This window comes from Acomys russatus, chromosome 7 (genome assembly GCF_903995435.1).
Source record: "Acomys russatus chromosome 7, mAcoRus1.1, whole genome shotgun sequence".
Lineage (NCBI taxonomy): Eukaryota > Metazoa > Chordata > Mammalia > Rodentia > Muridae > Acomys > Acomys russatus.
This window is the reverse complement of record NC_067143.1, coordinates 30727284-30753529: the sequence shown is the minus strand read 5'-3', so window position 1 is coordinate 30753529 and position 26246 is coordinate 30727284. Positions and strand designations below refer to the sequence as shown.

The following is a 26246-nucleotide window of genomic DNA, read 5'->3' as shown; positions in this document are numbered from 1 at the left end:
TGCTGTGAAAAACATTTCAGATGCAGAACAGGAGGGGAAAAAAAAGCATATGAGCTTCACAGGATTCAGCAAGTTGCAAATGATCTAAGCCTTCCCTGACTCCTTTCATAATTAAAGGTGTATTTCTGAGAGCCTCCAAAATATTAAGGTTCTTTGACTTTGAAATTTAGGAAGCCCAGTGTACTTTTGGAGAACAACTGTCTTCTGTAATACTTTTTGCGATGTTTCAGTTTTGTAAGTTTTAAGATTATGAACCATGTTCTTCCTACAGAAACAATTTCACTGAAGCTCAGGGTATGATGTCTGATGTGCAATCATGCACGTGCTTCAGTTAGTTCACAACAAGGAGCTTTACCAAAGAGAGTGCTCTAGATACTATTGAGAAAGGCATTTCATATTTTTTTTTTTCTCAAGAAGAACAACCTAACCAAAATCATGACCATTTGAGGTTCATGAAAATGTTAGAATTTAAGATCAAAATTTCCCCTAAAATGTGGAATTAAAGAAGGATACATTTGAAAGTAATAAAGTAGAAAGATTACCATTTGGCCTTTCTCATAAATCTTCTGCAAATAGATAAAAGTATATTTATATATGTCCCCTTATATGAGAAATTAGCAAAAAGGAATCACACTTTTGTAATTCCTAAATGGTTTTTTAAATAATGGAAGAAAACTCAGTAATAACTCTACAAAACAAAAGTCTTTAAGTAAAAAAGACTTCTTAGCTTACAAATATTAGCTTTACTTTTACTTATTAATAATAATGATAAATATTATTATTAAGCAATTAAAAAATAGGTATCAGCTTATGCCAGATTGCTTTCTGAAAATATTACCAGGTGTTCAGCTCACAAAAATATTCCTATTATTCAAAAATGTATTAAACATATTTTAGGACCTATCTGTGGTGAGCACAAGCATATTTCTGGCTATTTTCTCTCTCTTTGAGACAGAGAGAAGAAAAGTATCCTCTGAAGTCCATTAGCTATATACAAAAAAACCCTGAATTCTCCTAAACAAAGTCATTTGAACCAGTAAGTGGGATTGCATATTATAAATCTAGGACTAGAAAAAGAGGCTTAGTTTAGATTTCCTGTCAGGTGGACATAGCAATTAATAAGCACCTATATTTTATTTTCCTGAACCAGAAATAAATGCTTTAAATGTTGTCCAGTCATGGTAACCAGATGAGATGCTGTTAGTACATGCTCAGAGATGACATGGTTAGTTCAATTTAGAGAACTCTGTACCTTCTCCTATGAATGGGAGGTCTCCTGACAACATGACCAAGAACTTGCATTGAACTGAAAAATGAATGATGGAAGAGGTCAGTATGGAAGTGAACAATACACAAATGCACAAAACACAGAGATTATACTGGGAAGAAACATAATCCCCAAAGACAAATAGCAGAGGAGCAACAAGACGGAAAAAATGGATGACAAAAATATCAGAACACCAAACACCCAACAAAAAGGTCAGTTTTGATCCTTCAGTATCCAAGTAGTTAATTAGATGGCAAGTTATAGAGATTAGTGTAAATTATAAAAGTAAATGGATCATAAAAAAGTGTCACTAAAACACTAAACATTAAAACATTAAAAGGGGGTTTCCTTCAGGCTTTAAATTTCAGGTAATAAATAATAATATACTAATTAGTCAAACTATTAAGGTGATAAAACTACTGCATTGCATCTCAAGGTATTAAGACAGTACTAGATAATCGTTTACACTAAGTTCAAACAGGCATGATATACTGGTTTAAAATACAAATAGGTACAAGCATAAGATCACCATGTAATTTTGGGCAAGTCATTAAATCCAGCTTGATTTTTTTTTTTTTTTAACCTGAGCTATATGATTTAAATACATATACCTTTACAATCATCTATTACAAACAGATAGTGAGTTATGTAGAAAAATGGATATTTATAAAATAACCCTCTATTTCCTCATCAATCCTTCATTATCTAAGACAAGGATGTCCTATCAAGAAGTTACTTAGGCTTCAGGGAGTACTTTCTAACCACAAGGATCATTCCTCATGCCTATACAGATACTTTAAAAGAAAACAGCATGGCTGAGCACAGTGGTGCACTGTAATCCCAGCACTCTGAGAGGCAGAGCCAGGCAGATTTCTGTGAGTTCGAGGCCAGCCTAGTCTACAAAGCGAGTCCAGGACAACTAGGGTTACACAGAAAAACCCTGTCTCGAAAAACCAAAGCCAAACCAAACCAAACAAAAAAAGAAACAACCACCCCTCCCCACCAGACCAAACCAAACAACAAAAACAAGAACAAAAGAAAACAGCATGTATAAAGCTGGGAAGGAAAACCTTTAGAAACAGTTTTTATATAACCCAAGATTTCAAAATTATATAAACACAATACAGCAAAATAAACAGCACTGCTTGTTTTTGTTTGTTTGTTTGTTTTGTTTTTTTAAGACTACTATCCTAATGCCATGGAATACTATGGGATTGTACAAAGCTTGACTGAGAATAGAAAAAAAGAATTCTACTGGTTGTAGATGATGTAAAGGGTCTGCAACAGTCTTCCATTCTACAACAATGGGGAAAAGAACACCTGAACCACTGAGAAGATAAAGAAATAATGTAAGACAATCTGTTACAAAGAGTCTGAGGGTAAGTATAGAGTTTGTTCCTGAGCTCTGTGAGGGCAGAGACTAAGACCATTCTTATATCTGTTTCTTCAGAACCTAAGACAGTATCAGACACAAAAAATGCTTAATGTGTGCTGGCTGATTAAAAGAATAAACGAAGGGATGGAAAATGGCCAATAGTTACCTTTACTAGCTATTCTGCCAGAGGACCTGGTTTTGATTCCCAGCATTCATATGGTGGCTCACCATATAGTTAGTTACAGTTGTCTGTATCTCCAGTTCTAGTGGATATGATGTCCTCCTCTTCTGGCCTCCTTAGGCACCAGGCATGCACATGGTACAGATATTCAGTTAAGATAATCATATACATTAAAAAAAATTGAAAGAGCAAGTGAGGGCCTGGGTATATGGCTGTACATGCCTGTTACCACAACACTTGGGTGGTGTAAGCAGGAAGACCAGGAGTCCAAGACGAGTATGACTCACACAGTGACACTCAGGCCACCCTTGGCTACATGAGACCCCACCTCAAAAAATAAAAGTGATAACTATGATTAAGATTACATGTACTTATACCCATAGTGCAATGAGGAGGGAAAAGCCCCTCAACTATTGTGCTATTTACAACAATTGTTTTAAAGCAACTGTCAATAGCTGAGTATGACAACTCCTGTTTGCAATCTCAGCCATTTAAGGAGTGAGCTAGGGGAAGACGTGTGATGAGTTCATGGCCAGCCTGTGCTACAAAATGAGTTCTGAATCATCTAGAGCTATATATAGCAAGATCATGCTTCAAAAATTAGTCAAAACCAAAAGCAAACAACACCCCAAAGCAAAATATAACACCCTGTTTTACTGGTTGTGAGCACCTCTTTAGGCAGGTAAAGTGGCCGTGGGGCAGGCACACCTTGTTATATGCTATTTGGTCTGTAGAATTAAACTAGTCAGGTCACAATCCAATTTATTATATGCTGCTGCCAAACTGAAGGACTAACGCTGGGCATTCCTTGTAAATATCCCAAAACTGTAGGATACATAGGAAAAGACCAACAATTTTAGTGTATGCCATGAATCTTCTGTCCTCTTCAGAATTACACACTGAAATTTAGACTTTATTAAATTTCTGTATTAGAAATGTGTGGCTTTGATCCTTAGAAAACACCAACTACTTAGATGTGTTAAGACTGTAAGATCTCATAGTTACTTGATTAAAAATTAACAGAATTCTCTCTTGCAGATTCATGAACTTCAAAGATTAATTGGTAAGATTAAATCTTCACTATGTGACAGTAATAGCTTATGTTATCACAAATATATTGAAAGGAAGTATTCTGCAGAGGAGAAAATTAAAGCTTACATTGTACAAGTAGTTGCCTATCTTCTACATTGAAGTTAAAGAGCTTGAATCAAAACATACATCTGCTTGGTTTCAAAGCCTTGGTTACCTACCAGTGTTTCCTGATTTTTTTTTTTTAAACCAATAACAATGTTTAGTCAAGCTATTGTGGAAGTATTGGTTTCTTTAAAAATTCAGTTATATTATATAAACATGTTTTTGTTTTAATTCCAGGTGTGGGATATGGAGGCTGTTCCAGTTTGCCCACAGCTGGTAACAGTCTCATGAGAGGGTGCATGATTGTTGTCAACAGGAAACTGCCTTGTGCAGGGAGCATGCTTTTTGCCAGCTTAAAAAAAAAAAAATCTTATGTGGACTCTGAGAGGGTATAAATACAAAAGCCCATCAAGAAAGAGGAAAGACAGCTGCAAGAAGAACACTTGAAGGAGACAGTCAGAGGAGGAAGAGAAGGCTGATACTATGTTTTTTGTTGCTGGCTGAATATCCTGGTGATGACTTTGGAAACTGGTATTGCCTCAAAGAACCCAAGGACCCTAAACAGCAGGAAGTAGTCAAAGAGAACACACCCCTTCTCCCTACTAATCTTCTTTCTCTTCTACCTGGTGTTGGAAGGGGTTGGGATGGAAAGGAAAAATGAGATATAAGAAACCAAAATAAAAACAGATTTTATAAGTACACCTACATCAGCTACTTCTCAAAAGAGAACACACACTGAGTTAGGAATTGCATAGGCTCCTATCTTACCTTCGCTGATTCATTTCTGCATCGGTGGCTGCATTCTTTCCAGGTCCCCAGCTATGCCTCCGGAAAGGGGAAAGAGAGCGCATGGAGCTTCTCAGAAAAGAGCAGTTTGCAGGCACTTCAGTGATGCTGTCCATCTCTTCCTCTTCCATCTCGCCAGAGCCAACAGGCTCACTCTCACTCTCTCGATTCTCAGGTCCCACTCCATGGTTGAAGAAGCCATCAGAACTTTGATGGTTTCTGGATCTGTTTAACTTTGAAGTCTGAGGAAGGGACACATCACTGCCATGAGAAGAATGCTGATCCAGGGAAGCTGTGTCATCTGTGGAAGAACTGGATCCTGTTGTATCACAAAGCAACTGCTCTTCCTCAGGCTGGAATGAGAAAGCACAAGGAGTTGAACCAACAGACCCAGGTAGATACCTGTTCTGAAAGACCAAGCCAATGCTTCACGCTTGATCAGACACAGGCAAGATTAATAATCGACTTCAAACTGTTTTTTTTTTTTTTCCATTTAATTCATGACTGCACTTAGATTCTAACTCTCATGGCTTCCAATAGAGCAGTGGTTCTCAACCTGTGCACTGTGACCCGTTTGTCAAACCTGTATCTCCAGAACTATTTACAGTAAGATTCATAACAGTGGCAAAATTACAGCTATGAAGTAGCAACGAAATGACTTTATGGTTGGGAGTAACCACAACATGAGGAAATGTATTTAAAAAACACAGCATTAGGAAGGCTGAGAACCACTGTAATAAAGGAATGTTCTAGATCACTGTCATTTTAGTAAAAGTACTAGACTACACTGAAAACACATTAATTTTTCTTTTTAATGGAGAAAAAAAAATTAATTCTTAGTTTAGTTCTGTCAAACTACCATCAACTGAAAAGAAGAAAACCACCAGTATCCATGGTTTCTGCTTTATGAAACTCTAAGCTTATCATATTTTTAAAAACTACCTAATAGTTTTAATTCCACCAAAAGTTTGCCACAAGAATGTAAAGGAGAAATTTTACCACTTTTCACTTTTCTGACAATTTGGGTGAATGTTCTGAAGCCAAATCACATAAAATAATCCTGAAAATAAGGCCTTTAATAAGGTGCCAATGCTCCTTTCCTGGCTAACCTCTAGTATCTAAGAAGAACTATGCAAATCTTGTCCTACTGTCGTGGCATCCTCTGCTTACTGAGAGACACCAAATGCATGATATGATGAGCAAAGGAAAGATTAGTTCCATTTATATACAGTTTAGCCTCACACTAGACAAGAAACAGAGAAATACGTAAAAGCATGCAGATTTTTTTTCTTTTTTCACAATACATCCCTAATGAAGACATTTGGTGACTTAAGAAAAATCTTTAAAAGAGGCTCTCACTATATAGCCCTGGCTGTCCTAGAACTCACTACGTAGACCAGATCAGCACCAAGTTTAAACTCACAAAGTGTCTCTGCCTCCTGAGTACTGGGATTAAAGATGTATGACACTTTGGTGTCAACCAGATTTTGATGCAGTGCTTTAATAAAACTAATAAAAGGAGAAGCAACTCCTACAAACTGTTCTGTAGGTTTCACAAGTAAAGCACAGTATGCACACCCACGCAAACACACAATTGAATAAAGTATAACGAAAAAGTAAATACATACATACATACACACACACACACACACACACACACACACACACACACATACATATATATATAGAGAGAGAGAAATTAAAACTCACAAAAACTAATGAGTCTTTTCAGCTCTGACTTGGGATTCTTTTTAATCCAAAGCACACCATCGCCTGTGAAAAGGTACCTTTGCTCCTTTTGGGCTACAGCTTACCTTTACTCTGAAAAAAAATCAATTTCCTAGAGTGTGAGATGAATGGAGAAAAAAAAAGACACTGACAGATCAGAAAATTTGAGTCCTAGATCATTGAATAGACCCTTCCATGTTACAGTTAACAGCAGAATCAAGACTTGAATCCAGGCTACTTTGATTCAAACAGTCAGTATTGAACCGTCCCTTCACTGGTACAAGAGGCAAAATAAAACTACCTCATTAGGTCAATTCTAATGTGCAAGAGGTATTATTTTAAAATAGAACTATTGGTGGAACATAACGGTACACAACCTGAAGTCCTGGGAGTAAAGAGGAAGATCAGGGATTGCAGGATAGCCTGAGTTAAAACACAGAATTGCAGAGTAGGAAACACGAGTTCCAATGAAGAGCTTCTATTTATCACATTCTTTAAAAGATGGCTGTTCCTTGTATGGAAATGATTTCTGGTCAAAATAACAAGTACTTTGTCACTTGGTACCTAGTCTAAAAAGAACATTTCTTGAAGAAATAAAATAGTCGCATCCACCAACCTAGCCTTGGAAGTTGGTGTGTGTGTGTGTGTGTATGTATCTTACATATGCCAGTCCTGCATTCCACTCCTGAACTATATATATTCCCAGTCTCTAACGCAAAACAAGTCAAACTCTTAAAACAAGTATGTATCTTTTGGTACAAAACTTAAAACAAAATGAGAAAAACTTGTGATATGCTCATATTACACCCCCACCTTTCTTTTTAAATTATTTTTATCATATATATATAGTCTTGCCTGCATATATGTCTGTATACAACATGCATGGCTGATGCACATGGAAGCCAGAAGAGGATGCCAGATCCCCTGGGACTGGAGTTAAAGATGGCTGTGAGCCAATATGTGGGTGCTAGGAATTGAACCCAGGTCCTCTGGAAAAGAAGTCAATGTTTCTAATCACTGAGCCTTTTTTTTCTAGCTCCCACACACATTTTTTTAAAAAGGCAAAAAAAATCTGACTAGACTGTATCCTCAAACACAACCTCTTCCACAGGGAAGTGCTGGGACATTTCCTGAGGTTTACCTACTCTAACTTTGTTCTCACAGAGATGTGCCCTTTAACGTTTCCATTTTAGAGGTGAGAAAACAGGTTAACTCAAGACTCTTATTTTGTTAGTCAGCTGGCAGAGCTGGGTGTTTCCACCTCACCCTTAAGCTCTTTAGATAATTCTAAAAAACAGCCGGAAGTGAATATATAAAGTGGTTGTTACTGTTACAAATAAAACTGAGATACATCTTAGTGCTGAAAATGAAAGCCAAATCTATAAGTCTTTTAAGCAAAACCAACACAGAAAAAAGAAAAGCAAGCAGGGGCGGATACACAAAGCAGTAAGCTGAATAGCAGGGGCGAATACACAAAGCAGTAAGCTGAACAGAATCTATTAAATTATGCTTCATCAAATTAGGAATTTTAGCTAATCACAACACTTTTACATAAGTGAATAGGCAAGTGCTATAAGAGAAGGTATTTTCAAATCATGAATCTAATAAAGGAGCAGTATCCAGGATATACATCATCTGCTCCTTGGTAACAACAAATAATCCAATTACTTTAATGGGCAAAGATAGGAACAGACGCTCTATGCAGGAAGACACATGAGCTGCCAATGGACATGTGAAAATTTGTTTACTATCAGTAGTTGTCAGGAAACACAAATCAAAACCATAATGAGGTAAAACTGCATGGATACCAGAAACACTAAAATTAAAACAACAGTGTTTGTTACTAAGGATGTAGAGTAGCTAGGATTCTTATACATCCCTAGTGAGAATACAAGAGAGATGGCCAGTTTGTAAGACAGTGTGTTAATGTCTAAATCAGAGAAAACATCTTTGGTGGGAAATTTTGTTATTGTTTCTTCCGGAAGATTGAATGGACACTGAGCAGGGATGTCATGTAAAAAGACTTATGCTTATAGTCTGTGTTCTCATGTAGCTCCAGGTTACAAAAGTAGTGAGTGTGTTTATCAAAAGCAACTGAGCTAGGTGGTGGTGGTGCACGCCTTAAATCCCGGTACTCAGGAGGCAGAGGCAGGCAGAATTCTCAGACTGAGGCCAGCCTGGTCTACAGAGTACCAGGACAGTGAGGTATACACAGAGAAACCCTGTCTTAAAAATAATCAAAACCAAAATCCCAAAAGAGCAAGGCAGTGGTGGTGCATGGCTTTAATCCCAGCACTTGGGAGGCAGAGGCATGTGGATCTCTGTGAGTTTGAGGGCAGCTTGGTCTATAGAGTGGGTTCTAGGACAGCCAAAACTACAAAAAAAGTCTTGAAAAAAACAATCCAAACCAAAAGCAACTAAATATATATATATATATATATATATATATATATATATATATATATAAAATAATATATCCCCAAATCTATCAACTATAGAAAAATATTGATTCTAAGGAACTTAGGCATATCTATGAATATATCTGTAATTTGCTTTAAAATGTACCATCAAATTTAGGGAGACTGTGTAAACAGAACACAGCTATGTAGTAAGTAAACATAATTTTTAAAAATGGCAGCAGATAAACACAAGAAAGAGAAAACTGCCACACAGTTTATATATTGTCACTACACTTGAAGGGATCGTGTGTAACACTACCAAATGATTAGCCCTTCATTTATCCAACAAATATTTATTATTTACATTTTACAGAAGACATACTACTGTCTTGAAAAACAACGGTGCACATTTTAAACATTCACCATACAATCTTCTTATACAGAGCATACTGCCTACGAATCTTAAGTCTTTGATCAGAGTGATCTACACCAACTACATCTTATGATTGCATACTTTCTTTCTCAGCTAGTGCCAAAGTGAATCACAGGATTTTGTCTCACTTTAAAAACAAAGCATAAATTTTATGTTGCTGATCTAAAAATGCCCTTAAGAGCCAGAAAATATTTGTAAGAATAAACATAAAGCTCAACACTCACCAAAGAGTCACATTTCCCAGGAGGTGCATGTTGTTCAAGAGACCTCCTAAAGCCAAACATAACTAAGTGCCTGCAGGAAGTGACCTAATGCACCACTCACAGTTCATAGAAAAGCATGTTGCAATGGCTTGCCTAAAGACTCCCTCCAACCCCCTAAAGAAAGAGAAGAACATAAGGACACTGTAAGCAACCCCATGACACTGCCCAGCACACACTCAGGAATGGCCAGAGGAATGACTCTAAGACAGGAGTTGGTGGTTGGTTAGTAGACTATTGGTAAACAGACTTGACTTAAATCATTGGTTTTCAGAGTCATACTGGAGACTGAAAGCAAAGCAACAAAACAGGGAAAGACTCCAGAGTCAAGGCTCAATGAAAACCTCACTTCTGTCACTCAGTTGCTCACTTTAAATAAACTTATTTACCAGTTGTCTTAGGGTTTCTATTGCTGTGATAGAACACCGGAACCAAAAGCATCTTGGGGAGGAAAGGGTTTATTTTACTTTATATCCTGCCAAGGCAGGAAGTCAAACAGGGCAGGAACCCAGAGGTAGAAGCTGATAGGCCACTGAGGAATGCTGCCTAAATATAGGCTGACCCCTCATGGCTTGCTCAGTCGGCTTTCTTATAGCACTCAGGACTAGCAGGCCAGGGGTGTCCTCCCCCACAGAGCTGGACCCTCCTCATCAATCAACAATCAAAAAATGCAGCATAGGCTTGGCCACAGGCCAATCTGGTAGAGGACATTTTCTCAATTGAGGTTCTCTCTGCTCAAATGATAATAGCCTGGGTCAAGTTGACATAAAAGTAAGGAACATACCAATCTAATCCTCTATTTCTTGTATGGTATAAATGACAAAGCTATCTACCTACTTGCTGGACATATGAAATGAGATAAACATATATAAAATATTTCAGGTCAGTGCCTTGTCAGTATTATTAACTAGCCTTGATTTTGTCGGCCCTAGGAAAATTAGTTATTCCAAGAACTAATTTTTAGTCACTGTTTTGGAAGAAGAAACGGAAGAAACATCCCCACCCCCAACCCAGACCTGGTCCCAGGCCATCTGGACATTCTCATGCATGCACAAAGAGGTGAAAGTTCATCCAAACTGCCTGGCTTTTCTCTAAGCACTCCAATTGGCAATGTAGGTGGAAGTTTGTCTGAGGTGCATGCTTCAGCTTACAAAAAAGAAAAAAATATTGTCTATTCTCCATGGGAAAAATGTGCGGTATTTAGCAAAGATCCTTTACATGAAGTATCTTCTGCATCCTTTTAACAGCTTGAGTAAGATGGTAAAGTACAGAAAATTCTGGGTTTTGTTTGTTTGTTTTGTTTTTGTAAGCAAACCATGCAATTTTGTGATCAGAAATAATTATCTATCTGCACAGAGGGTAACACTAGGAACAAACCATTCACATGTTATATATTAAGAGGTAGGCCAGCAAATATTTCCTGAAGGAAGATTATTCAGCTTAAAAAAACCAAAACTTAAGCTAGAGAGATGGCTCAGCAGTTAAGAGGTTTTGCTGTTCTTCCAAAGAACCTGAGTTCTCAGAATTCATGTGGGGCATCTTACACAATTTATAACTCCAGCTCCATGGGATCTAATGCCTGTCTCTGGCCACCATGAGCACCCCCCCACCTCCACCCCGAGGCACACACCCTTAGACATAAAAATAAATCTTAGGACCTCTTTATTATTAGGACACACAAACATACATACTTGTTTCATAATCTCTTAAATATTCATTATCCAGCTCCAGTCATTATGAGACAATTTTAAAGTTAAATTTTTAACCTGATTTTTATATGAGCACTGAGGTACACATCCTTCCCTCCCAGAAATGTAATTTAAAACATGCATTTGTTATGAGCTTAAGAAGAAAAGGAAGGAAAGGAGGAGGAAGGCAGGAGGGCAAAACAAAAACAATGTCCCCAAACAAAAACTATCCACTGGTTTTCCTCTTTCAATGTAACTTCAAAGGCAAATTCTCTCTTCTTGAACCCTGTTAGACTATGGCAAATTACTAGATCAAGTTTAGAGTCCTCCTATCTCAGCATCATGCCTGGCCAGCAAGTGACAAGACAGAAGTCCTAAAGTCGCACCATATATCTTTCCAAGACCCTTCAGAAGACAATCAGGGGAGCAGGGTACAAAGGGTTTGGGAAGGACAAACGGAGTTGAGGGCTGATGGACAAAACCAAAAAGACCAGAATTCTAGAATTTTATGACATTGCTCCTATACTGTAACAGTTAAACCTGGGAGTATCACATTGTAACCACCCACTAACGATGCTGTCAGCACTTCTTCAACCATAAAACCAGGAAGACTCTTCTTCAGGGTGCTACAACATTTCTGCCCCTTCAGTCCTCACTGTTAAGAAAACCACTTGTGGCATGTAATTGAGTACAGCCTGACCTGCCCTCTTTGCTGTGGAAAGGGCCACTGCTCTTAGAGAACAAAACAGTAACAAACCCAAGCTCCCAGCCTCCATCTTCCCTAGCTTTTCCCTAGAGAAAACCTCAAGTACTCTACCATACATACATCTAGAAAGTTCCAATTAAGCAGTCTGGATGAAAGATGATTTCACCAGGCTCAGCAGTGAGTTTCAGGCATCTACACATTAACCAGAATGACTTTATGGTTAGTTTATATCTATGACATCATACAGTCTGAGCTGTGGTCCCTTCCTAACCACTGAAGGTTGTTGACTGTTATCTGACTTAGTTCATGCTAAAAGAACTCCCACGCCTTCTGACTTCAGTGCAAGCTTCAAACCTCTCATGGAACCAGCCATGGTTTTTCAGAAAATAAATCTAATATTTAAAGGCCAATGCCTTTCCTAAGCCCTGGCAAGGGAGTTTCCTTCTTTAAATAGAACACTTACAAACCTGAAGTGTAGAAAGAGAAGAAGGGAGAGAAAAGAAAGGCAGGTAGGAAAGATAAACCAAGTTCTCCCAAATCCCTCAGAATACATGGCCTATCTGGATCACAATTTACTAGCTAGAGTCAGGTATTAAAAAGCTATGGGATGACAAGGAGCACAAGGGGAAAAATCATAGTAAAGAAGAGTTAAACAGGCCAGATGAGTCAAGGAGAGCAGCTGGTCAATGAGTAGAAGGTTCATCCAATACCTTTGAGAAGATAATGCTGTCCATTTCATCACTGGGTGACTGGAAGAGCTCAGACTCACTCCCCGACTCCCTCTGAAGCATGCCTTCTTTTGAGGTACACTCCGTGCCCAATCCAACTTCTAAGAAGCTTTCACATTCTGAAAAAGAAAGTTTATTTAGCCAATACCTATTGTTTTAATTCACTTTCTGTTTCATACCAACATTCAGTCATTTTCTCTATTGTTCACCCACGTCTTTGCTTTCAGCTTTTCTTCCATTTTACGTATCTATACAGTTAGAAAGGACATAGTCTAACTAGTAACTTTTAGGTATATTAACTGAAAAAAAAATTACTCTTTCTGTTAGGTATTTGGCTAAGTCCTGGAAAGACTTTAGTGTGTACTTGGGTTATTCACAATCTTGTGGTACAATTAAGAGGTAATTTCATTGCAGAATTATATAAAGAATACAATAACAAGTGAGGCAGGACCTATGAGTTAGGTTTAAATCTTTCAGTCACAATTATGAATTTCATGGATAATTTCAGAATGTTACTTCAATGAAAATAGTGTGGTTTCTTCAAAAGACCTTAAATGATAGGTATTCCAGGCCCTCCACTTTATAATAGTATACAATAACAGTACAGTGGGTGGGTTTGTGATCTTTATTCCTGCCTCTTTTGCTACTTGAAAAACCTCCCAAAACACCATATTGTGTTTGAGAGAGAAATGGGGGTGCTGGCTAAAGAAAGAAAGGGCTGTCACAGCAACTATGCTGAGCTGCTAGAGGGTTGTCTGGCTAGCTGGCAATCTAAAGACGATATTTAAATACCAGCCTAGAAAAGAAACTCAAACAATATATTCTCATGAAAAAATCTACAGATTCAGCTCTGATAGAAGTACCTCACCCCAAAAATAAAGCCAAGCCAGCACAAGGCTACAAACCAAGTCTGGGATAAGAGGAAATTAATGTGTGAAATTAAACTGGCTGTTTGGAGGAAAGAAGAATATGGAGAGAAAAAGGGAACACAGGAAGAGAACAACCATTAACCATTACAACCCCACTATGACCTTCATGAGTTGTAGGGATCCCTAAAGGCAACTTAATATACACCCATGTCACATATGCTGAGATAAAAAAAAGAATCCTTTCTTCCTACATATTAAACATATTAAAGTATAAAGTGTAAAAAGAGCAAAGGACACTGGTTTTAGCATGTTTACATGGATCTTGCTTAAAAGAAAGATCCGAGGCAATTTATCCCAGTAAGTCTTCACTCCTACATCAGTAAAATGGGATGATTAGTACAAGGCTACAGTCATATTGACAGTTAGTAGCAAATTAGAAATGTAGTAACTAGACATCTGGCATGGAGTGTGTGATACATATGCCTCAATAAAGTTCAGGCTGCAATAATCCTTAATGTAAGACCACAAAACTGCTTACTCTGGGAGTCAAAGTGTACAGAGGTGCTATAACTATCATACAATTATGATGTGACAAAAGACTGCAACTCAAATCCAGTTACTTAAAGGGATAAACGAGCCATGATATCTACAAGTCCTTCCATATTATGAACATTCAAGCACTGAGACTCAATAATTGAATGGTAGAAGATTCATTCTTGGGTGGCTAGTTACACATTCAGAAAAGTCTCTTCAAGGAACCAAAACATGGGTGTGGGTATACTTTTACTTACAACACTTTTGAATTTGTAGGTCCTGAATACAAGCATACTATTCTTAAACAGCACTCTAAAAAAGTGTGAATACTACAGAAGAAACAGTTTCTGTATTTGCTTTCAATACTTCCTTTGTAATACAGAGTTGAGAACTGGCAGGAAGTCTCTCAAGGTATAAGAGACTAGGATAATCTATTCTTGATGTAGATACTACTGCAAGACACCTATAGCTAAGCTGTCCCTAAAAAGGCCAGCAAATAGGAAGAACTTGGTAATTTCTAAAGCAGATTAGTAAAAACAGGAACAATACCCTGTCTCAAAAAAACAAAACAAAACAAAAAACCCAGCCCTCCCCATCCCCCCACAACTCCTCACCCTGTGCCAAAGCCTCAGTAAACAGAGGCTTTGATGGTGAAGCAGACTGGACAACTCAAAAGTGCAAAGCACTATTGCTTACTTAGCAGCATAGAAGCCAGCACAGGAGTGAGCTCAGCTGTGCAACACCCCTCAGTGAGGGAACCTAGTAACACTTTACAGATGGAAGATAGTGGAACCTAGACACTGGGGACTATGTCTTACATCAGAATTGACTGAACATGGGGTGAAGGTAGGACCCAGTGTCATCATCAGCTAAGACCTTAACTCTATTTGTTACTAATTTGTCAAGGGCATGTAAGGAAAGACTCCTGACACTTGTCAATTCCACCTCCCCAGGATAGCAGGAGCCTTAAAGGATTCTAGTAGATTTCCATGCTGCATCCCTGCCCAATAAATCTGAGGCATCATGTGTTTTCAAAGCTATCTTGCCCCGAGGATTCCAGTATGCAGCAGTCAATGAGATTTTCCAGAAAGAAGCTGTGTCTGCAAAGACCGACTGATCAGGACTGCAGTGGTATGGGAAAGCTGGAATGTTGCAGGTCCAGAGATTAATTATCTTATCCCAGTTAGCTTTAGCTCCTGGAATAGCCATTCCTTGTCCACCTCTTTGTTGCAACTAATATCCTGTGACTCGGATAAAATCTTTTGGTATCTATAAACACAGCAGACCACTACCTTTTACCAACCTCAAAGCTGAAAATATCACCCAACTGTGTCGGAGGCTTATAGCTGTAGCCATGTCTCTGATGTTTCCACCAATGTATTTAAAAGGTGTCTTGATTTATAGATTTCTGTGTTTTATTGCTGTAAAAACTTTAGTAATTTCTTGTATGTTAGAACATGGAATTTGGGGTAACCTAAATCCATGTTTCTGGGCTATGATCACTCCAATTTGGCTCTAAAATAAAGTATTTCTTATTCCCTTCCAGGTTTCTGTTTGTTTTTGCATCAACACAGCCAAAATTAAGAATCTTAGACTCGGCTCCCAGCAAAATACATTTATAATTTTACATCACCAGAATCCTTTACAGATGTTTAATAACTCATAGCCTTATAATCATTAAATTATTAATAATTCCTAAACTAAAATTAAGGAAACCTCTTGTGCTTTTATTTCAATTGTGAAACCATATGCTTACAAAACTAAACCATATATATTTCTTCTTCTGGTTTGTGTATAATGCACAACACTTAATAATTTCCTATAGAGCGGGACTATGAATGTGCCTACCTGAGCTCTGTTTGGAAGCTAAGAGAGATGTTGCTTCAGAACATGGTTCTATGGTACACCAGCTTTCTCGGTTGATCTGGAAGAAAAAAAAATTGCTTCAGATAATAAAGTAACTTTATAGCTCCAGAATAATCTATATATTGTTCATACCCTCTGATTTGCTAGTATTTTATTGCAAGGTAGATAAAATTATGCCAAAAAAACAAAACAAAACTCTACTGAAATATAAACAAGGCAATTTACACTCAGCTAAAAGCTCTTGAAAAGACAGTCAGTAATAATGGCATGCAAAAACAATGGGAAAAGATCCTCAATGCACAAGGCACAGTACAGACCAAGGGTGAAATTTAAACACACACACACACACACACACACACACACACACACACAAATAAAAAGAAAAAATATTAAAATACATTTTGGCATCACAAGCTGTAATTCTGAAAAGCACACAAAATTTGAGAATTTTACAAAACACAAAATGATTCCTAACTAAGAGAGATACACCAGGTGCTATGTTAAGAATTTAGCATACATTTTCTCATCAAATGATCAGAAGAGCTACAAGAAGTTTGTGTTCTAGCAAACTAATGGAACAACTCAGAAGGGTAAAACAAAAGGAGTGGCACTGGGAGTGAGTGTGCGAGACTTGAAAAGGCAAACATGCAGCCTCCTTCAAGACCCACTGCTTAACTACTTCATCATTACAACCTCTTAATTTAGTTAATGTTTGAGTACTGTGTGTTTTTAAATTAACATTAAATATTTCAACACTCTGTTCTCAGTAACTGATAGAACACATGGATACAAGGATCAAGAAAATGTCAGAGACAACCAACAATCTGACCTAAGCAACACAGGGAACACGCAGTAGGGCTTTCTGCATCAGTGCACTTGCAATGCTCATGTACTAACACACAAAACAACTCAAATAAAAAATCTGGGCTCTCACATGTAAGATGTGCTGCATACTTAACATGGTTAAAATCCCAGAAAGTTTGCTTTCTTAACCACAACACTATTAAATAAGAAACCCAAATCAAAATCTGGAACCCCACGCAAATCTTTAAAAAGATTTTGCAAAGAAAACACTACCAAGTAACTCACAGCCCATATAAGAAATGTTAAAAGAAAATACGCTGAACTGAATACAAATTAAAACTTCCATATAAAAAATTGTGGGATAGCACTAAGGCAGTGCTTACCATTTTAAAATGGTACACACACACACACTCTCTCTCTCTCTCTCTCTCTCTCTCTCTCCCTCCCTCCCTCCTTCCCTCCCTCCCCCCACCTCTCCAGGAGAAAAGTGATCACCACCTAGACAGAAACCCTTGGATCGAAAATGGTGTCCTGCCTATAAGATATGCTACTGAAATGGTGCCACAAGGTGCCACAATGACACTGCTTGGGTGACTAAGAATCTGAGACTAGATAACCCAGAGACCTAAAGGAAAACCGAGTACTATTCATCTAAAATAGCCAGGCGGTGGTGGCCCATGCACTTTAATCCCAGTACTTGAGAGGCAGAGGCATGAAGATCTTTGTGAGTTCAAGAGCAGCAGAGTGAGTTCCGGGACAGCCAAAGCTACACTAAAACCTTGTCTCAAACAAACAAACAAACAAACAAACAAACAAACAAACGTAGCAATAAAATGACTCCTAATGATATTTTGCCATACTCATAGATTGGTGCCTTATTCAGCCATCATTAGAGAAGCTTCTTCCTCTAGTAAATGGTAACAAATACAGAGACCCACAGCCAGACATTATACTGAGAGTAAGAGACCTTGGAACACTCAGCCCTAAAAGAGATGTCTCCATCAAATTCCTCCCCTAAGGACACAAGAAAAGGCTGAAAGAGTGTAGGACATAGACAGATGGAGGACACCACAGTTTCAAGGCCTTCTAGACACAGCAGGGCTGGAACACAAATGATCCCAGAGACTGAGGTAGCATGCATACAGCCTGCATAGGTCTGCACCAGATGGGGTCCTGGAGCGAAAAGTGGGCCCATGCCCCTATCCCAGGAGCTATCTCCAACTAATCACCATTTGCAAATGAAAATTTAGTTTCCTCCAATGGCACTCTGGGGAAACAAACTACTCTTAAGGGTAGGTTGCATGGCCATAAGTATATGGCCAAGAGAAAATGAATGCAATGGCATCTTTAGAGGTTCCTTTTCTCATAATGGAGTGTCACAAATTTTTCATTTAAAAAAATTGTTTTATTATTCTTTATTTTTATTTTATTTATATGTATTTTTTTCTATCTTTACGCTATATGTTTTTTGGGTGCATATTATGGTTTCCAGCTTAGTGTTTTTATGGGATTTTGGGATGTACAAACGAGTGGGTCTCTACGTCTATGTGTTTCATGTACTTTGTTAGGATCTTTTCCTTCTGTTTTGCCCTATTCTGATATGTTAGTTTTTGTTTTATCTTATTATTATCCTGTAGAAGCCTGTTGGTTTTTTCGAGACTTGGCTGTCCTGGAACTCACTCTGAAGACCAGGCTGGCCTTGAACTCGCATAGAGATCCACCTGTCTCTGCCTCCAGAGTGCTGGGATTAAAGGTGTGTGCCACCAGCACCAGGCTTGGCCTATTTGTCTTCTAATGAAAGATGGGAAAGGAGTGGATCTGGAAAGGAGGGGAGGAGGAGCTAGGAGAAATAGAGGGAGGGGGAATTGCAATTAGAATGTATTATGTGAGGGGGGGGAAACCTACTTTTAATAAAAGGAAAAAAAAAAAATCCAAGAAACAGCACATTAATCCAAATCCAGCAAATAAAAACTAGAATGAACAGAACTGGGTGATTCAGAAAGCAGGAAAAAAGCTAGTTTTAGCAGTCAGAAAAGCTAGTCAGTACTATCTACAAAACCCTATCTGTCCTGATGAAGAAAGTTACTATCTACCTACTAGTACCATGAGTTCAGGAGGGAAACCAGAGGTTCCAGACACTGGAAGGATAATAACTAATTACTATAAAATAACTAATTGCTATAAAATGCATTAAGTCTAAAGTAATGATCAAGATTTGCTCACAGTGACATAAGTAACTCCAGTATTCATTAAAGTCACTGAATTTGTTATTTAAAGCTTTCTTTCAAAGGGAACCCCAGGGCCAGAGGCTTACTGCTGAATCCCATGAACATTTAAGGAAGAGATAGGACAAATTTTACACAAACTCTTTCAGGAAATAGACAAACAACAACTCACAGCTTATTTTCTGAACCCAGCATTACTCCAACATCAATCAAAACCAGATAAAGACAGAAAAACACTGATCGCTTTTAGGAATGGTGCAGAACCACCCGCAAATGTTGTATTTGTTTGTTTTGTTTGTTTGTTTTCTGAGACAAGGTTTCCCTGTGTAGCCTTGCTACCCTGGACTTGTTTTGCAGACCATGCTGGCCTCAAATTCACAGGGATCTACCTGCCTCTACCTCCCAAGTGCTAGGATTAAAGGCGTGTGCCACCATGCCTGGCTAACAAAAGTTTTGATAACCTGCCTTAGGTAATATATGTGGATGTTAAGCATATCGTGAACAAGTGGAATTGTTCTAAGAACAAGAGGTTATTGTAGCAATGTAAAAGAAAAATATATACATAATAGCAATTGATGGAGGAAAGGGGGAAGTGATGTAAATAATTATAGTCTTAAAAAATAAAGAAATAATTTAAAATTTCAATTTAGTCCTACAAACTCACAACCTGAGGAATACTAAAGGGTGGAAAACAACTTGGTAAAAATTGGCATCTACTAAAATAAAGTATCAGAATACTAATAGAAAAGACATTATTTAACCTGATAAAAAGCATTCTGAAAATACATCAAAACAACACTACAAGCCGGGCGTGGTGGCGCACGCCTTTAATCCCAGCACTCGGGAGGCAGAGGCAGGCGGATCGCTGTGAGTTCGAGGCCAGCCTGGTCTACAAAGTGAGTCCAGGATGGCCAAGGCTACACAGAAAAACCCTGTCTCGAAAAACAAAAACAAAAACAAAACAACAAAAAAAACAAAACCAACAAAAACAACAACAAAAAAAACCCAAAAACAAACAAACAAAAAAACCCCACTACAGTTAGCATCATACCTAATAATAAGTTGACTAAGGGCATTCATTTGAAATCCAGATGAAGTGGCCACCTTGTCACTTCTATCCAGTATTGCTCTAGAGGTCTAGTCAGTGCACTAAACAGAAAAGATGCAAAGTATATACAACTGGAAAAAAAGGAAGGAAATTTCCAAGATAACCTAACTGTCTACATCGGAAATTCTAAACAACAAAAAATGGTACTAGAATAAGTGACTGCAGGGTTGTGAGATATAATTTCAATAGGCTCCCAATCTCAAATCAGTATTAGTTCTATGTACTGGCAACATATAAGCAGAAACTAAAATTGAAAGTAAAAGCTATATTATGTAGAGTAGCACCAAGAAATTTAGTTAGATAAGCAATACTTACACCATGAGAACTAGAAAAATATTGATATTAAAGGCTCATACAAATGGAGATAAGAATATTTACAAATCAGTAACTCTAGTTATAACCTTAAAATCATACACATGACTTTAAGAGCCACATTAGTCAAACCAGAATAGGACTGGTATAAAACAGAATAAAGGTCAGTGGAAAAGAACTGACGTCAGCTACTTATTTTGACAAAGATGCTATGTTATTTATATGGGGAAAGGGATAGTACAAGCAAGCATTTCTAGCAGTGTCATTCAACAGGAGAACAGAAATGAAAACTCTAAGAGGCTGGAAAGAGTGCGTGTGTTTGGGGGTGGGGGTGGGGGTGGGGGTGCCAGAGAACACCTTGAGGCAGATTGTTTTCTCACACCACAATATGAATCTCTGCTATCAAACTCAGGTTATCCGGTTTGGCAGTAGCACCTATACCCTCTGAACAGTCAAGTCAAGGGCCACTCCCTTCGAGACAAGGTTTTTTGGTGTAGCCCTGGCTGTCCTGCACTTGCTTTGTAGACCAGCCTAGAGTCGAATTCTGAGATCCACCTGCCTCTGCCTCCTGTAGTGCTGGGATTACAGGTGTGTGCAACTGAGCCTAGCTATCAAGACTTTTCAATAGCAGCTTAACTTATGATGGACTCAGACTGACAGAAATAACCTGTCATACATCTATGCAATGCGACATTCATAAGGAATGATCTACTGATTAAAACAACATGGACCAACCTCAATGGTATTATAGGAAGAGACTACTTATTATAGGTTTTAATATGTATGCCATTTTAGAAAAGGCAAAATTTCAGTATAAAAAGTCATATTAGTGATTAGTAGGGAGAAGACGGGGAAGCCAGAGAGAGGAGCTTTTGAACTGAATCAATGTACTCCCATGTGATGGAGCAGTGACTATACAATTTAATATTTACTAAAACCCACTAAAATGTGAAGGGAAACTGTACACACAGAGGAGCTTTTGAGCTGAATCAATGTACTCACGTGTGATGTAGTGACTATACAATTTAATTAATGTGAAGGTAAACTGATCTCTCTCTCTCTCTCTCTCTCTCTCTCTCTCTCTCTCTCTGTCTCTCTCTCTCTCTCTCTCTCTCTCTCTCTCTCTCTCTCTCTCTCTCTCTCTCTCTCTCTCTCTTCCCTTTTTTTCTCCCCCTCTCTGCTAGGAATCGAACCCAGGGCTTTGTGGCTCATAGGCAAGTGATCTATCATTGAACTATAGACCTAGTCCAGTGAATATTTTGCATATAAATTAGAACCTCAACAAAAGTATAAATATACAATAGTTCTTTACAAGCACTTTAACTTTCTAAACTCATTGAAATTAAATTCTGAATAACATGAACAAATTATCATACAGATAAATAAATAGAATGTCAAAAGAGGACATAATTTTATATAATGGCCTCTAGAGTAAAGCATATATCCAATTTTATTTGTGATCACTAGTGAGAAAATACTACCCTACTGTGCTGATAAAAATAAAGAACTTTACTTAATACACACTCAGTTGGATAAGGACTTTGCTCAAAAACAGGACAATATTTTGATGATAGGAGAAAATAAATTACTTTTGAGGAACTGCAGGTTTAGCCACATATGAAATGAAACACATTTGCTCATCTCTGCTGTTTCATTAGTACAGAAAAGGCAGCAGAAAGGTGTGGTAAAAGGGGAACACAGTTTCAGTAGCTTCCATGATGTTATACAGAAGATCCTCTTCAGAAAGGTAACCTGAGAATGTACAACTATCAGGAACCAATGTCTTTGACTTTACAAAACATCACCCGAATCTTTCAAGGAACTAAGGAACTAAGAAACATTAAAAAAAAAAAAAAAAAAAAAAAAAAAAAGTACCACAGCGCGCGCGCGTGCGCGCGCGCAGGAGCACGTGCACATGCCTAAGAAGGCTATGTCACATACCCTGCAGGAGGTGGGTGTGAGAGACCTGGGTGCTGAGAACCAAAGTCTGCAGGAACACTCTGTACTCTTAGCTACTAAGCCATTTTTCCAGCCCCAGCAGATTTTGTTTTTAAAAATAAATAGATAAAGCCAAATTAAAACAAACAAACAAAAACCCTAAGCAGTAGCTCAGAAATTTCTGATTTTAACCTGAACCTAATTTTTACTGTGAGACAAGTTTCTCTGCTAGTAATAAAGCAATCACACTTCAACATGAAAGTAAATCTTGAAGTGGGAAAAGTAAAAATCCTTTTGCCATTTTTATTATTGTTTAACAGAAAGAGGCTGCATAAACACTGAAATATATTTAGCTAACAAGAATACAAAGGCTTGGAGGGTTCTCAGACATCGGAGTGAAGACCATGGACACCAGCATCCCTGAATAAGGATGCTGCTCTTTCCCTCCAGGACCCCCAAAGATTTTTTCAGCCAACATTTTGGCAAAGCCTAACATTGTATGTCTTGGAACTTAAATCCTTTTCAATGCCATCCTTGTTCTACAGCCAATACATAGAAGAATTATTCTTCACCTGGCATACACACTCACTTAGCTCTCTCTATTTCTCTCATTTTAGGCACTGGTATGTTACATTTAGTGAGAACTCCATTTTGCAACAATTCATGATAAAGAAAACAAAATTAAAGTAAAATAAAACCTCTTTAAAAAGAATACATTATGAGATAAAAGACATACCAGTGTTAGGAAATAGTCTTTGCAGAAACCTCAAGCATACTTGCAGGTCTGGTGACTGACCTTCTGTTCTAGATTCTTTCTAAGGATGAGTGCGTGTCAAACAGTTCTATTAAAACACAAGTTAACTTACTAGCTTAAGGAAGCTAAAATCTCAGAATTACTCCCACATTTTTAAACAATCAGTATATATTAATAATTTAAGAAAATACAGGTACTTGAAATATATCAATATGACCATACTTATGTAGCAAAAAAGAAAAAATCCTAATTTGACTGAATTTTTAAGTGAGGAAGTATATTTGAATGATCATAAACTAATAATCCTTTCAACTCTCTTATAGTTTCTCAAATTTTATTTTATGGTTATATTCTAATTTTATTTAGTAATTATTTTAATAATAAGTGTATTTGACAGAAAGAGGCATAGGTTACTATAATGAGTTCACTTTGCTAAAGACAGAACAGGAAGTTCCTGTATAGTCCCCTCTCTCTCTTTCCTGTTTTCCAACAGGAAACATTTGGTACGTTTCTGAGTTTAAAAAGCCAACATTAGTAAAGTGTTGTTAGTTAAAATCCAGATAAAAGCTTCATGCCTACTGACTATCACTCAGGTACTGGAAAAGTATTCTGCAAGCTACCAGAGGAGAAGGCAATTCTCAGTATCACCCAGCTACGAACCTGAGGCTTACAACAGTTATTTGCATGCAAGATATACTGGTGCAATTGTGACACAAATCTTTGGTTGGATTCAATTAAGTACAATTCTATTAGATTCTAAAGAGTGTTTAGCACGAGTGCTAAAGAAGCCAAGATTCAAGCCAGTCAGGGTCTAGCACTCAGAGAGGTAAGCTCACTGCACTTGATAACTGCTGGCAAAGGGAAACTTAGTTTTCTTCAGTGAAGTGTCACTGGGTATATAAGTCAGGCCAGGCCCCATGCACAAGAATAGTTGGCCAATGCAAAGTAAGTTCCATGTTTTTGCTGTTTCTGCTGCATTTTCTTGTGGGCTTTTTGCTTTAGCGTTTTTTTGGTGGTGGTGGTCTTTTTTTTTTTTTTTTAGAGGGAAAAAAAAAAAAACCCTATCAATTTGGGGTGGGTAGGATCTGGGAGGAGTTGGGGGATGGAGAAATTTGATAAAAATTTATTACATGAAAAATATTTTTTAAAGATAAGAAAAAAAATTCTCTGGATTCACTTGCTCTTCCATTCATGTTTTTTCCCTTACAAAGGCAATCCAGGATGGACCCTGTGCTTATTCTGTACATGTGCGTGAGAACATGGATGCAAATGAGTACGTGCAACTGTAAAAATTTGCATTTTAACATCTTTATTCAAATTGTTGCTGCAGAAAACTTAATCATTTAGACTGTGTAATTCAATGTTATTAGACTATTCACAGAGCTATATAATCATCACCATCATGTAACTTCAGAGCACTGCCATGGCAACAAAAAAGAAATCCAACATTTAAATCTTTCTCTCTTGGTCATGAACAAGCACTAAACCATCTGTCTATTGATCAGCCTATTGTAAACACTTCTTATAAATGGAGCCATGTGTTCTCTGGTCTTATGTGATGTTTATTTCACTTACCAAAATATTTCTAAGGTTGATCTATGGTGTAGTATCTGTTTTATTAATTCCAAATAATATTCTATTGGATGGCCATACCTACATTTCACTAATCTATTCATCAACTACTGAACATTTGGTTGTCTTGATTTTCTAGCTGGTATGAATAATAGTACTATAAACATTTTATACAAATGATTTATACAAACATTTTGGGGCACAGAGTGTTTTTATTTCTCTTGAGGATATACCTAGACGTTAACTGCTGAATTATGCATATGGTAACTTAGATTTCAGTTTTTGGAAGTTTAGGTTGTTTTCTAAAGTGCTATGCAATTTGGCAATTTTGCCACGTCTGGCATAGTTTTTGTTCTTATCTGTGATTTTTTCTTGTCATAATAACAGAGGTGGCCTTGCATCTCTTTTGAGGCATATTTTTCTTTTAAAATAGAAAATAGTTTTTATTTATTACTTTCTTGGAAAAGGAGGTGCTGGGTGTTGCCTCTCATGGGTAGCTTTACACTTTCTTTCCTTCCTTTGGAAAAAACATGTTAAACACCTTCTATGATGGAGTACTATACCAAATCCTGAAGCTGAGGTAGGTAAAGAACTCATCCTAAGCAAACTGAGAGTTTATGTGAGAAGCTTGTCAGTGTGGTACAGCATTTTGTACAGTAAATACAGTATTGACCAAGATAATGCATGTTATTGTGTATAAAATTTCTAGTCCTATATACATCTTTTCTGGTCAAGTTACAAATGTTATATTTCAGAAAGACAGACAGGCAGGCAGGCAGGCACACACAAACACACACACTATAGAAGGTGGGCTGAGTCAGAGATTATACACACTAACCTAAAGTCACAGAGCTGTGGGATATTCATTTTTCTGAAGTTAAGAAAGCAATAACCTTAAAGGTAAGCCATATCCACTGTGCCTACTATTACAGAGAAGTAAAAATGAACTTTAAAAAAGCTGCTATTGGTCTACAGAGATGGCTCAATGCTTATGAACACTGGCTGCTCTTCCAGGGGATCTGGGTTCTATTCCCAGAACTCATATGGTAGCTCACAACAGTCTGTACCTGAAGCCACATGTGAAAAAAGAAATATGAATAAAACAGTTAAGACACAAATAGCACTCACAGAGACTGAGGCAGCATGTACAGGGCCCAAATGGGTCTGCATCAGATGGAGTGCTAGAGGTGAAAGTAGTAGACACACACCCTCCTCCCTAAGCCAGAAGCTATCACCAATAAACAACTATTTGCAAATGAAAATTTAATTTTCTTCAGGTAAAGACCAGGGACACAATCTACTCTTAAGGATAGACTGCATGCCCAGAAGTAGATGGCCAAGAGAAAATGAACACAATGTCATTTTTGGAATCTTCTTTGAAAATATTCTTGTCTCATAACGTTTTTTGTAAATCTTATTATTTTTTACATTTTTATTTCTATTTTCTTTTTACCCTACAGATCCTCTGCCTATATATTAAGGCTTCCAGTCTAGTATTTTTTTGTGAGATTCTTGAGTGTGCAAACAAGTAGATCTCTGCATCTTTATCTGCTTCTTGTGCCTTTTCTTCTTTGACTCT

General features: G+C 37.6%; 1 protein-coding gene across 2 annotated transcripts in view; it reads right to left on the bottom strand.

Moving 5' to 3' along the window:
* Nucleotides 1-26246, bottom strand: part of Akap13 (A-kinase anchoring protein 13) — a 283527-nt gene that overhangs the window by 70530 nt on the left and 186751 nt on the right. Inside the window, exons 9-12 of one of the 2 annotated variants that reach the window (XM_051148733.1) lie at nucleotides 15937-16012; nucleotides 12668-12804; nucleotides 4726-5096; nucleotides 1253-1306 (exon numbers count right to left, since the gene is read on the bottom strand). In XM_051148733.1, coding sequence (XP_051004690.1) covers nucleotides 1253-1306; nucleotides 4726-5096; nucleotides 12668-12804; nucleotides 15937-16012 — 638 coding nt within the window. The remainder of the gene's footprint in view (nucleotides 1-1252; nucleotides 1307-4725; nucleotides 5097-12667; nucleotides 12805-15936; nucleotides 16013-26246) is intronic. The other variant, XM_051148734.1, reaches the window with a different exon arrangement.